Source organism: Notamacropus eugenii, chromosome 1 (genome assembly GCF_028372415.1).
Source record: "Notamacropus eugenii isolate mMacEug1 chromosome 1, mMacEug1.pri_v2, whole genome shotgun sequence".
In the NCBI taxonomy this organism is placed as follows: Eukaryota; Metazoa; Chordata; class Mammalia; order Diprotodontia; family Macropodidae; genus Notamacropus; species Notamacropus eugenii.
This window is the reverse complement of record NC_092872.1, coordinates 192615100-192629802: the sequence shown is the minus strand read 5'-3', so window position 1 is coordinate 192629802 and position 14703 is coordinate 192615100. Positions and strand designations below refer to the sequence as shown.

General features: G+C 36.6%; 1 protein-coding gene across 3 annotated transcripts in view; it reads left to right on the top strand.

The window, feature by feature from the left end:
- Positions 1–14211, top strand: part of CCDC186 (coiled-coil domain containing 186) — a 69732-nt gene extending 55521 nt beyond the window's left edge. For all 3 annotated transcript variants that reach the window (XM_072623175.1, XM_072623157.1, XM_072623165.1), the window contains 4 exons: positions 4074–4154; positions 11249–11459; positions 12688–12907; positions 13673–14211. In XM_072623175.1, coding sequence (XP_072479276.1) covers positions 4074–4154; positions 11249–11459; positions 12688–12907; positions 13673–13756 — 596 coding nt within the window. In that variant the 3' untranslated portion in view covers positions 13757–14211. The remainder of the gene's footprint in view (positions 1–4073; positions 4155–11248; positions 11460–12687; positions 12908–13672) is intronic.
- Positions 14212–14703: the final 492 nt, after the last annotated feature.

Here is a 14703-nt window from a genome sequence, read left to right as displayed (position 1 = left end):
ACGACATAAAGAAGTTCTAGTTAAATAGAAGAGTATCTCAGTCCATCATGCATCTAAACACAAGAAACTTGATCACTTAGGCTATTTGATCATCTCTTATTGCAGTGCTCAAAGAAACTGGTAAAGCCTCTTTGTAGATAGTTTGGGCTTATACACTAGCATCTGTTGCAAATGATCAAAAAATAGAGAAATCCTTTGAAGAATTTGGCAGGTTTCTCCAAATGAAGTCTTATATGGACCTTGATACTTGGTGACTTAATTGCGAATGTAGTCATAGGAAAGATTTTGAGAAAATGTGGAAGAGCCCTGAATGAATATTCACCTTTGGAAGAGCCCTGAACGAATATTCACCTTTGGAAGAGCCCTGAATGAATATTCACCTTTTACTGTACCTATAGTCTAGTTTAGGTTCTAAAGATGGGCTCAGGAGAATTAAGAATTAAATCAGAAATACAGGCCAGGAAGAAACATTGATACCTTTGTTCTTTGTTTTGACATGTGGTTCTTCTTCTCCCCCAACCCTCCCCCCCGCAAAAAAAAATTCATGTGCAGAGAAACAGGCTACTGGGCTCTTGGAAAGTTTCTCAGAACCTAGCCAGGCTCATGAAGACAAGTTTTTGTCTCTATAAGAACAATTCCAAGGGTAGCTATAGGGATGAATCAATCTCCTTCATTTCTCTCTTTCCTCCTTCCCTCCTTCAGCGGTGCTTTCACTGCTCAAAGTTCCCAAAGTGTAGCTCTGGGAGTGCAGATAACAGATAATATTTTACCTTTTCCACCAATCACTTCCCTAAATTCCTGCAAAGTAAATTACTGAAACATTAGAAACACATATGTGATGACAGTTTTCATATAGAAAAGGCAAAGTTAGGAAATTATCTCTACTGCCTTAACCTCCCTTTCTCCATTCTAATGTGGTCTATTGAAATAAGCTGCTGTCTCTAAAAGTAAAGCCATTTACTCTGATCATTCTCTCAGGGACTCTTAGTTGATGAGAAAGTGAGGAAGCCCAGAGACTAAAAGCTCACAGGCAGTGAACAAAGATATCTACCAGAGAGATCTGGTAGACAAGGAAGCCATAAGTTTAACATACAAGCTCATTTTCAGAACCTTAGGAGGATAATGGAATATTATAACAGTATCTGTCACCTTGTGAAACATTGAAAAATAGAGGATAGAGAAAGGGGAAAATAAGCTCTATAGAGGCCTTGATATAGTACCCATCTAAACAGTATTACCCAGACAGCAACAGGACAACAACGAACTTGTACACCTCCATTTCTACAGTTACATTCTCATGATTGACAACGGGACCACCAAACCTAAATTCCAGGTACCCCAGTACCTACATGCTATATAAGGAAGGAAAAATGGCTCACATAGATTGAGAAGAACATTAGACTTTCCAAATATGGAAAGAAGAAATAAGTTCTGGTTGGTTAGTTTTCAAATTTTCAGGGTATTTCAAAAAGGGTAGAAAGACTAGACAAAGTGGAAGAATACTCTTATTAACAAAAATTGCTGACCGAGAAGACAGTATTAGCAACTATTGACCTTTGGTCTTTCTTCATCCTCTCTAAAATTTTTTGTGAAAATGGTTTGCTGATTACAAAAGTTTTTGACTCAGTGTAGCAAAATTGAGACCTAAAAGCTTTTCTTCTAGTAAGGTGCTTTGCAGGTACATGTGGAGATCCTATAAAATTTCCTTAATAGATAGCTATAGTGGTCCTCTTGTTATTATCTTTAGACAAGGCATAATCAGTCAAACATTTGTTAGGTGCCTACTAGGGCAGCTTGGTGCCACAGTGGGTAGAATGCCAGGCCTGAAGTTAGGCAGACTCATCTTCCTGAGTTCAAATCTGGCCTCAGTCACTTACTAGCTGTGTGAACTCTGGACAAGTCAGTCAACCCTATTTGCTTCAGTTTCATCATCTGTAAAAGTGGGTTGGAGAAGGAAATGGCAGACCTCAGAGGAACTGGCCTAACAAAGCCGCATGAGAGGAACCAATTATATGAAGAATGCCTATTGCTCAGATTATTATGTATGCTTAGGTAAACAGCCTATTGAGTTAGTCCACCAGTACTTACATTTTGGACAGACACAGCAGTTAGACAGTATTCTGGATCTAGTACTGAATAAGAAAAGAATGGGTTAGATCGTATTTTGGAGATCATGTTGTACATTTAACAATCCTAAGCTGTTCCCTGCCACAAAAACTCCTATAATTTGTAGCTAGTATTCATATCACAGTCTCAGAAGAATCAATATCACAAGAGACCCAAAAAACAATAAAAAACAGTCAGTTGATCAGCAAGCTCGTACTAAGTGAACACTGTATGCCAGGCATCTGCTGTGCTTGGCATTTTGGCTATATAGACAAAAATGAAACAGCCTCTGCCCTCAGAGAGTTCACATTCCATCAGGGAAAATGACATACATCTATAAATAAACATAAAATATATATACAGAGTAATTAGGAAGATTTGGAGGACTTCCCTTGTTAAGGATCAGGAGAGGATCCCTCCCAGAGAGGAATAGGTGATGTCAGTCTTACACAGTTTGTTCTGAGAAAGAGACAAAAATTAGATTATGTCAGTGTTTTCAATTTCTCTGAAGCTGTGGACACACATGCATTGCATGGGAGTTATAATTCAGAACTGGGTTCCCCTAAGGGAGCCAGTCCAGAACTAGCTCGATTTGAGAGTTACCTAGAACACTTTGAGGCAGTAATTGAGTTCAGCTCTTTCTGGTTTCAAATACTCTACATTGTTCTCTCCAGTTTGAGAGGTTGGTAAGGTCAAATGAAGGTTTTCTTGAGGATCAGGGAGAGTGGGGCATGTTTGTAGGCAGCTGAGTATGTAAGTAGAAAATGAACTTGTGTGCATGTGTGTGCGCAAGCGAGAGGGGCAGGGGTGGGAAATGATTATAGGGTCAGCCTGATAGAAGATATGATATATAAAAAAAGAGCTTGTGCAAGAAGAGCCTATTTTTTTTTTATTCAGAGATGGGAACCAAGGAAGAAAGCATGGGATATAGTAATGTTCTGAGGTCTTGAGATGTAGAATAGGAAAGAAATAGGAACTCAGTGCAAATAGTCCCTATTTTCTCAGTAAAGTATGAACAAATAAGGTCTGATAAGTAGGGAAAGTGGAAGAAGATGAAATGGTTGTAATGTGCATTAAGTCTTGATTGGGCTTAAGAAAAATGAAGGTTTGAAATAGGTGCTATGCAGAATAGGATAGAAAGGTACATATTATGTCCAAGTGGGCAGCATCATATTTCTGTAACTGGCATATGAAATAAGTGACATAAACAACTGACACTAAAGATATATATTAAGAAAAAAGGAGATTAGGATGGCCCTTAAGCAAAAGTAAGGAATAGCATGTGGACAACCCAGGTGTTGTACTGATATCAACAGACGTTTCAGACCCAAAGTGGAGGCATTCCAATCCAACAGGCATTTATTAAGCTGGAGTGCACTCATCTAGAAGCTGGGGTTACTGAGACAATGAAAAACAGTCTGCCCTTACAGAGCTTTTATTCTACTACATGGCCTCTAGCATGTAGGATAGACCCCCTTATGGGTGATTTCTGCGAAGGTATAGATAGAAAATTGCACAGGATGGGAAAATATACATAGATTGTAAATTTGAATGTATGTACATAAGGAGAAAAGAGTACATATACTAATGAAATATGGATGTATTGAAATATCATTGAGAATGTTTGAAAGGAGTTTTGAAAAGGAATTCCATTAATGTGATGAATTTTCTATCTTAAATACTAAACTATCTGTTCAGTACATGTAGTGCTTAATTTTTCTGTTATGTGAATATTTTTTCCATATAATATTTTAGTGATGCATTTTCATTTGTAAGTGAATAGTTCGCATTAGTTACTCTTATCTTAATTACTTATCCAGTATCAATGATTTTCTGTTTGTTGGCACTAGGATTCTTGGTTGAGTGTTATATCGTGTAAATTGCTCAAATCTGAGATGGTGTAGGACTCTGTAGTTAAAAATACTTAAACTTATTACAGATAATGCTCTTTTTCTTACTCCATGTAGCACGAAGAAAATTAGACCAGATTGAGAATGGTAGCTATGATAAAGAAGTCAGTAGCATGGGGAGTCGTTCAAGTTCATCAGGTAAATTTTTTAAAAAATCCTAATCATCATTTCTTGATTGTGAAGAGAAACAGTATATTAAGTTAGAGAATTTGTACTTTTGTTCATTTCAAAATGAATCTTTGTCATTGGTACAGTTTATAATTATGTTCATAAAAGCATTCTGCTAAGTGTTCTTTAATCAGCCTGAATTGCAAATATTAATATTGGGGCACTCTCTTCCTCTCTAATCAACCTGTTCAGTAGATCTTTAAAGTCCCTTCGATAAAAGAGGCAAGATAAAATATTGCTATAAATAGTAGTGTGACTTCCCACTGGTCATATACAGATATAGATAATTTTTCAATAGCTTAATTTTTAGGACATTTTTTCCAGTGTGGGATATAAGGAACAAATTTGCTTTTATTATCTTTCTTCCTTTGTTCCCTACAGGTTTTTCTTTTTTATCACTTTTGATAATAACATGCATATGTCCAATTCTCTTCTTCCCTCCCAGGGCTTAGTCCTCGGTTTTTTTGTTTGTAAACTTTAGTGCAAACATGACTAAAACTGGATTCAGAGTTTGTTTGTTTTTCTACCTTTCTTAATTTTCTTCCATAGCCAACAATTTTGTTGTGTCTGGGGAGCTAGGTGCCACAGTAAGTAGAGAGCTGGGCCTGGAGTAGGGAAGACTCATCTTCCTGAGTTCAAATCTGGCTTCAGATATTTACTAGCTGTGTAATTTTGGACAAGTCACTTTACCTTGTTTGCCTCAGTTTCCTTAATTGTAAAATAAGCTGGAAAAGGAAATGGCAAACCCCTGCAGTGTCTTTGTCAAGAAAACTGCAAATGGGGTCATGAAGAGTTGGAGATGACTGAAAAATGACTAAACAACAACAGTTTACTGTCACTACAAACGACAGCCTTTCCATCTTCCTAATGTCACAGGCATGGGATCAGTTCCATCTTTTGTCACTTTGAACCTGGTTCCTGTTTGTCATTATAGCACGAATTAGACACTGTTGTCTATTTGAATTGTCACACCAATGTCTTACTTGATATCTAAATTTCCCCCTGCTTTAGCCAGCTTCAGTTCAGGGCTTGAATACAGCATGTAGTGCTTGCCCATAGTATTTCTTGACTTATGATTACTCTCTCGCCTTTAAGCTTACTCATAGATTTCCTGCCTCATCCTTCTCTTTTCTCATCTTCCCCTTTCATTCTAATCAGTGGTTTCCTCATTTTCTTTCTGTGCTCTTTTCAGTATACTTGCCCTAAATTGTGCATATACATAATCATGCATAAATACATATATGTATATTTATAAGTGTATTGAGATTTCATAGATATGTAGGTATGGTTGTTTTCCCTAATATTTAACCCAGGAGAGCATTTATACAATTATTAGTCAACAAATGATTTGTTTCTTAAATTTTTCCCGTGACTTTTAACTGGCTTATTTTAGGACCAACATTAATTGTGGTCTAAATTAAATTTTACAATGAATAAAAGTTATGAAGATAGCTTATAATAATTGACAGGAAGCATTGTAAATATTAGCATTTATTAGTGTACCATTGTGGTTTTAAGTATATTTTTTAGCAAAAGTAACAGTTCTTGTGATTACTATTCTTACTGCTCCTTGTCTTTCCCTACAAACATGCTCCAGCCTTGCATCCTTGAAAATCCTTCAGTTGGCCCTGCCATTAGCACAGCCTTGTTGCCTCCATTTCCTCATATCCCATTCATTTCTTAGTCTCTTAAAATCTGAGTCCTTTATATAACTGAATGTGTGTGTGTGTGTGTGTGTGTGTGTGTGTGTGTGTACACACACTATTCTCTTTATGTAGCTGAAACTGTTCTCTTTAAGGTTTCCTGTGATTTCTTAACTTCTCAATTCTGTGACCTTTTCTCAGTCTTCTTCCTTCTTTCCATCCCTGGCTGTCTTCATGCCGTGCTTCTGCACCTCCAGCCTGGGGTTTTATTTAAGGTGGTGAAAGTTCACCATGTCAAGCTTGGCACCAAACTTACTTGCTGTTCCCTGACCATTTTCATCCCGTGCTGTCATGTTTGTGCCTTTTCCCTAGCCATGAGAGATATGATTTCATTTATCCTGAAAAGGGCATGTCGTTCAGTTGCCCTATAACTCTTCACCATCCCTGTGACTTCTTAACCAAAATAACCCTCCCTGGCTACTACTCTTAGACTGTATCCCCAAGCATTTTGGCCTAACACAAGCTTAATATATTAGAAATGCTTTCAGTTCATTCATTTCTTGCAGATGTTTGTGTCTTCTCCTGGACCCTATCTCCTTCCTTGGTTTTTGAAACACTGCTCTATTAGTCTCCTGTGCTATGTTATCATCCTCCTCTTGCCCACTAAATACAGCAGTCCCCCAAGGTTCTATGCTAGTTCTTTTTCTCTTCCCTCTCTCTACTCTTCCTTTAGGTCTCATCAGCTCACATTGGTTTAATTTATATCTATGCACCTGACTCTCTAAACTATTTAGAGAGTTATGATTTCTGTTACAAATTCTAGTCTTATATTATCAATTGCAAGCTTGACATTTTTCTGTACCTGCATGTCCAAAAGGCTTCTCAAGCCCAGATGTTCAAATTGCAACTCGTTTAAGTTCCCCGTTTCTGTTGATGGCATCACTACCATTCCAGTTAGTTTCAAAACCTTAAGAGTCACCCTTGGCTCTTCCCTCTCCCTTACCTGCCATGTCTAACCAGTTGCCAGATGTTTGTCTATTATTTTATCTCTGCTACCTGTCTTGCATTCATTCTGTCTCACACAGCCAACACCCTAGTTCAGGCTTTTCATCTTTTCTTACCTGGTCTATTGAAATAGCCTCCTTTTAAGTTTATTTGTTTCTGATCTCTTCCAAAGTATTCCCCATGAAACTACTAAGTTGAAACTCCTGAAAGGTAGGTCTGAGGTTGTTAATTGTTGTTGAGAGTCATTTAAGTTGTACTTGACACTTGGTGACCCCATTTGAGGATTTCTTGGCAAAGATACTGAAGTGGCTTGTCATTTCCTCCTCCAACTCATTTTATGGATGAGGAAATTGGCTTACCCATGCTCACACAGCTAGTAAATGTCTGAGGCCAGATTTGAACTCAGGAAGGTAAGCCTTCCCGACTCCAAGGCAGGTGCTCTATCCACTGTGCCATCTGAGCTTACACAAGGATAAAATATACATTCCTCAATTCAGCATTTAGTCTCCCACACTGTGCCTCCCAACTGCATTTTTAGTCTTATATTATCCTCTTTCATGTATTCTGTTCAGTTTGCTGGAATTTCTGTAGCACTTTAGGGTTTTCTAGGACTTTACAAATGTTTCATTTTTTTCCTCATAAGAACCCTGGGAGGTAGATGCTCTTATTATCCTCATTTTACAGTTCCGGAAATTTAGGCCAACAGGGTAAGTGCCTTGCTCAGGGTCACACAGTTAATAAGTGTCTGAGGCTGGATTAGAACTCAGGTCTTCCTGACTTGAGATCCAGCACTCTGTCCATTGTGCCAAGTTGGCCTCCAAGCTGGTATTTTTCCCCTCATATTTTTTTTCTCAATTACATGTAAAATGTTTCTTAACATTTTATTTGAGTTTTGAGTTCTAAGTTCTCTTCCTGCTCTTTCCATGCCCTTCTTGAGAAGACAGACAATTTTAGAAAGAATATACATATATAATCATGTGAAACACATTTGCATGTAAGTCCTTCAGAACTTTCTTGGATCATTGCATTGCTAAGAATTGCTAAATCATTCATAGTCAACGTACTGTGTACATGTTCTCTTAGTTCTATGCACTTTATTCTGCATCAGTTCATATCAGTCCTCCCAGGCTTTTCTCAGAGCCTCCTGCTCATCATTTCTTTTAGCACAGTAGCATTCTGTCTCAGCCATTCCACAGTTGATGGACACTACCTCGATTTCCAGTTCTTTGCCTCCACAAAAAGAGCTGTTATTAATGTTTTTTGTCCTTTTCTGTCATACTAGCCAATCAGATAGGCATCAGGTGGTGCCTCAGAGTTGTTTTAATTTGCATTTCTTTAGTCAGTAGTGATTTAGAGCATTTTTTCATATGGCTATGGATAGTTTTGATTTCTTTGTCTGAAAACTGCTTGTTCATATCCTTTGACCATTTATCAATTGGGGAATGACTCGTGTTCTTATAAATAGACTCAGTTCTCTCTATACTTGAAATGAGGCCTTTATCAGAGAAACTTGTAAAAATTTTTCCTATTTTTCTTCTAATCTTGGCAACATTGATTTTTGTTTGTGCAAACCTTTTTAATTTAATCAGAATTACCCAGTTTACGTACCATAATGCTCCCTCTCTCGTTTGGTCACAAATTCTTATCTTACCCATAGATCTGTTCTTCGAATTTGCTTTTGATATCACCTTTTATGTACGTTCAAATCCTGTACCCATTTTAACCTTATCTTGGTATATGGTGTGAGATGTTGGTCTGTACCTAGTTTCTGCCAAATTGCTTTCCAGTTTTCCCAGCAATTTTTGTCATATAGTGAGTTCTTGTCCCAAAAGCTTAGGTCTTTGCATTTATCAAACACCACATTATTATGGTCATTTATTACTATGTATTGTGTACCTAATTTTTCCACTGATATACCATTCTATTTCTTAGTTAGAACCAGATTATTTTGATGTTTACCACTTGGAGAATTGGTACTGCTAAGCTACCTTCCTTTACATTTTTCAAATTCTGCCTTGATATTCTTGACCTTTTGTTGTTTCAGATGAATTATTTTTTTCTAGCACTATGTATGGCACTGAATAAGTAGATTAATTTAGGTGGAATTATCATTTTTATTATTATTAGTTGGGCCTACCCATATTTCCGCTTGTTTAGATCTGATTATATGAAATGTTTTTTGTAATTGTGTTATCTTAGTTCCTGGGTTTGTCTTGGCATATAGACTCCCAAGTATTTTATATTGTCTGCAGTTATTTTAAATGGAATTTATCTTTCTGTCACTTCCTGCTGGAATTTTTTGGTAATATGTAGAAATACCAATGATTTTTGTGGGTCTATATCGTGCAGTTTTGCTAAAATTGTTAATTGTTTCAACTAGGTTTTTAGTTGATTCTTTAGGATTCTCTAAATGTGCCATATCATCTGCAGAGAGGAGAGTGGTATTGTTTCTTCATTGCCTACTCTGTATTTCCCTCAATTTATTTTCCTTTTATTGCTATAGCTAGCATTTCTAGTACAGTATTCAGTAATAGTGGTGATAATGGACATCGTTGCTTTTATATATGTTTGCTGATAGTTTTAGATATATACTACTTGTCATTTTAAAGAAAGCTCCATGTATTCATCTGCTTTCTAGGAATTAATAGAAACGAGTGTTGTGTTTTGACAAAAGGGTTTTTTTTTTGCATCTAATTGAGCTAAGTAATGATTTTTGTTGTTTTTGTTATTGATATGGTCATTTATGCTGACAGTTTTCCTAATATTGAACCAGCCCTGCTTTCCTACCTATTCTGCTTTTTAAGAAGCTCTTCAGTGTATTTTTGCTCCTCTTTTACCATTATGCCGTTTCTGATTTTCAAGCGGTTAGTTTCCCGAGTAGTTTTGTGCCCCCTTTAACTAAGCTGTTGACTCTGTTATAATATTTTTCATCAGTCTCATTGCTTTTCCCAGTTTTTCTTCTACCTCTGCTCTTTGATTTTAAAAATTCTCTGAGCTCTTGGAATTCGTTGAAGTCCTGTTTTTCTTTGAGGCTTTGTAGCTGCTTTGACATGTTGTCTTCCAAGTTTGTGTCCTGATCTTCCCTGTCACCACTATAACTTGTTATGGTTAGGTTCTTTTTTGTTGTCTGTACATTTTTCCAGCCTCCTTCTTGACTTTAAACTTTATGCTAAAGTTGGGCTCTGCTCCCAGGGTGGAGGGGACAGTGTCCCAAGCTTCAGGTTTTTCATGCCACTTTTTCCAGAGCCAGTTTTGGTGGGTAGGTAAGTTTTCATTTCTTCTAAGATATATGATCGAATAGGAGAGATACAGTTATTGCTCTCCTGGTCCATGCCCTGGTCTTTACCCTGGTGGGGGACCTTGTTCCCTGTAGCCACAAGTATGGTTGTTCCTTTTCTGCCTGGAATTGTGACTCAGGCCCCTGCTCTTCTGCAGCTGCAAGCCCTAGTGTTCCTTCCTGCCTTACACCTTAGACTAGGGCCACAAGTACCAGTGTCTCTCCCTAGGACCTCAACCCAGAGCTATGTATGGGTAATGTATCAGAGACCTGTACCCATTGTCCGTAAAGGGACCTCTGTAATCTCTTTCCGATCAGTTGTCTGACCACCCCTTACCATCTGTGGGGTGGAAGCTCCAAAAGCTGCTGCAGTTGCCTCCAAGGTGGGACCTCTTCTGCACTGCACTCCACTCCCAGGTGAGATGGACTTGTCCTCCTGACCTCCTAAGTTGTCTTAGGCTGAAAATTGCTTTACCCTTTATGTTTTGTTGGTTCTTCCATTTCCATTTCAGAATTCAATTTTAGGTGTTCTTTTAAAGTTATTTGGAGGAGAATTTGGGGGAGCTCCTGCCTCAACTGTGCTATCCTGCTCTAACTGTTCTTTTGGCATGTGCGCCTTTGTCCAAGTTGTCCCTCATGTTTAGGATGCACACAGGCTCTTCACTTGTGCCTCACAGAATTTCAGACAATCTAGATTCCATCTCCTACAGAAGGCCCTTCCTGATTGCCCTCTTCAGTAGTTTTATCTTTTGAACTCCTACCCTCAGCATAGTTGCACGTAGTAGATGCTTAGTAAATGTTTTTTAATTAAATTCATATTATTAGAAAGTGGTTCATCTTTTCTATAACTTGGAACTTATTTTTTCCCCTGATTTTGTAATTTTATAAATTTTTTTATGTTTCCATGTTCCCATCCCCACATTGTAGTCCTGAAAAGTTTTAGATCCCTTTGATGCCTCTCTGATCCTTGAACTAAAGGAATTGATCATTCAACCATGTTTAGGCATTATTGGCTAGAACTCTTCTATCAAGGTTTAATTAGGCATATTAAATGAAAATTTTTAAATAAAATGGAGAAAAATGATGGAGTAAAAGATAATGCTAAACCAGACCCATTTCTGAATCCATTTTTGGCTCAGGGTCCCTTAATGCTCGAAGCAGTACAGAAGATCGATCACCAGAAAATACTGGCTCCTCTGTGGCTGTGGATAATTTTCCAGAAGTGGACAAAACTATGCTGATTGAGAGGATAGTAAGGCTGCAGAAAGCTCATGCTCGGAAAAATGAAAAGATTGAATTTATGGAGGATCATATAAAGCAACTTGTGGAAGAAATTAGGAAAAAAACCAAGTATGTATGATGGTTTTGTATTCTTTAAAACAGTGTCAATTAGTATTGCAAAAGTGACATTTTGCAAGTGAAATTTGGTAAGATTAAGTAATCAGCCACAGTTTTGTACTGAAACAGTTCTTAGGCTCTAGTTCTTCATTTTACAACAATATTAGTTTTAGATTTATAAACAATTTCTAGAACAACTTTACTTGTTCCTGTAATATAGCTAGATAAATAAATGTAGATTTTTTTTTTTCATTCTAAGTCAGAGTCAGATTAATATGATTTTCAAGAAAGTTAGAACTTTGATTTGTCATTCTCTTTGGGGCTAACATTATGCAATGTTTATATTAATTATATATAAATGAAGATATTTAGTTGACTGCAGAACAGGAATTACTAAATCATTTTTCAACAAATAATGGTTGAAAGAAAAGGAAATATTTATATTCTTTTCCAAGTTGGCTAAATGCATTGTAACTATAAAAATTATACCAAATGAACATAATAGTTTATCTTTGCATAAATAGTTATCTTGCATAAATCTCATTTTTTCCTCACAGCAGTATTTTGAAGCAGCATCTTTTCCCAGTTCTGCAGATGAGGAAACTTTAGGTGTATTAACTGAGCCCTCAACTACTGCTTCAGTGCTGTTTTCATTGTGTTATGTTGCCGCTAAATACAGACACGTATTTAGTGTTTTAACATCTGGGAGGATAAAAAAAGAACCTCCTATAGGAGGTGGCATTTAAGCTGAACTTTCAATTAAATTAGGGATTCTAAGAGGCCACGGTCAGGAAAAGGGGACATTTCAGGCATAGAAAGTGGCTGGATAAAGGTGTGGAGCTGAGAGACGGCATGTCACGTGTGACAAGCATCAAGAAGGTCAGTTTGGCCGGATTATCAACTGTGTGAATTGAAATGATGTACAAGACTATAATTTCAGTTAATTCTAACAGATTTTCATTTTTGACGGTAGCACAGTGCTGGTCTTAGAAGCAGGAAGCAGGAAGACTTGGGTTTGAATCTTGCCTCTTACTTACTGGGCTGTGTGATCCTGGGCAAGTCACTTAACCTCTCAGCCTCAGTTTCCTCATCTGTGAAAGTGGGGATAATAACAGTACCTACTTCCCAGGGTTGTTGTGAAGAGCAAATGAAATAAAATGCTTTGCAAATCTGAAGTGCTATATGAATACATTTTTTAAGCATCAAGGATGCATCTATAATGGGTTTTTTTATTCCTTAGAATAATTCAGAGTTATATCTTACGAGAAGAAGCAGGCACACTATCATCAGAGGCATCTGATTTTAACAAAGTCCATTTGAGTAGGCGAGGAGGCATCATGGCATCCTTGTATACTTCCCATCCTGCGGACAGTGGGCTGACATTAGAACTCTCCTTGGAGATCAACCGGAAGTTACAGGCTGTTTTGGAGGATACATTACTTAAAAATATTACTTTGAAGGTATTGATGTTTTTCATAAATTTTCATCCAATAAATCTTAGAAAATATGTTACCCCAAAACCAACCTAATGATAGATTACTTCTGTAATATAACCCAGCTGTTTATACCAGAGGGTGAAAAATTCATGTTAAGGTTTATTTTTCTCCCCCATGCTTTCACATTTTTTAAAAACCCACTTTATTTTCAAACAGAGTGATAACACTATAGGATGATTTAGAGAAGAAGAAATCAGTGTAATTACTATAAAATAGATTATAGCTGAAATTTTCTACCTTATTTGAAAGTTTTATTACTTGTGAATTTGTTTATTTTGGTCAGCTTTTTATCTCATTTTGGTCTGCAAGTATTTATATTTAATTGCTGGAGTAAATGTTAATGATTCTAAGCAAAATATCTGCTACAAATTTTTTTTTGAAGTTATTACTGCCATTATTTGATTTAACTACTGAAGCAGGTGATCTTCGGGCACTTTGACATTCTTTAATGAGTTTTTAAAAGTCAATAAAGAATCTCAGTGCATTATCAATTACCACAGCATCCCTCAGTCAGATTGCCATTCCTTTGTTTAAAACTGACAGGCCTTCACTAAGTACAAAATAAGTACCTGGTTCTTACAACAAAACTGAGCTTAGGGTTCGGAAGGGAAATAAACATGCTTACTTATGAGCTTAATTAGAAGAAGAAATTTTAGTGTGAATCCTTTATTTGTGTTGAGTTAATTTTTTGTGTTTTTTTCTTTCCGTTTTATAAACTAAAAATAAAAGGAAAATCTACAAACACTAGGAACAGAAATAGAACGTCTTATTAAACACCAGCATGAACTAGAACAGAGGACGAAGCAAACATAACAAAGCTCTTGCATAGTAAACAGACAAAAGCTGCAGAAGGAGCAGGTGCTACAGACCTCGGTGGCATTTTGAAGTTTTCCTGTGATCTGTGTGTCAGTCAGTGAAAGCGTGTTTTACCTGTTTGATACAAATTTTAGTCATAACTGACCTTTTTGATACGACCCATCCTCACTATTCTCTGACCATTTGAATGAGTTACCATGTGTACTGTAAGTAGCATAAGCTTCAAGATTTTAATTGTTTGCACTGTGGAATATAACATCCTGTTAATGATGAATTGAAAAAAAAAAGTTTTGTTTAATTTGCTAATAGTCATATCAGATGCTGAAGAATACTACAAGGGCTTTCAAACACTATTTTTCGATCTCTTCCCATTAATATGCCTTATATATCAAAGGTGGTTCACCCTTTTAAAAATATGCATGAAAAGACAGGCATTAAAAACCATTCATTAAGATGCACTTTCTTATTCTAAAATAAGCTGAACAGAAATAACTATAACACATTAACTTTGGGATTTTCATTAGCCTTGTATAGTAGGATATGTGTTTGGTTCTGCGACTTAATTTTAAAATTGATATTTGAAGTGGAATGGAAAAGTTTGCTAGTGATAATGTGTGTAGTATCCTGTGAAAAGTTCAGACGTTCATTCTTCTCAATGTCTGGTTTGATCATTAAGCTTTTCCTACAATTAGATACCTTCTTTATAGCACTCATGCATGGTTCATTAGATTTAAATGTTTCTCATTTTCACACAATTCTTTTTGATTGATAGTGAAATGGTTTCCTAGAATTCATTTCCATAAAACTGATTCCCCATAGTATATCTTGAGAAAATTTTCATTGACTTAAATCCAAATTTTAAAATTGAATGAGTCATTAGAACAGTAGGCTATTTTAGAAACTGTGATACACATATGCTGCACTAATATGAGAAAAAAAATGTA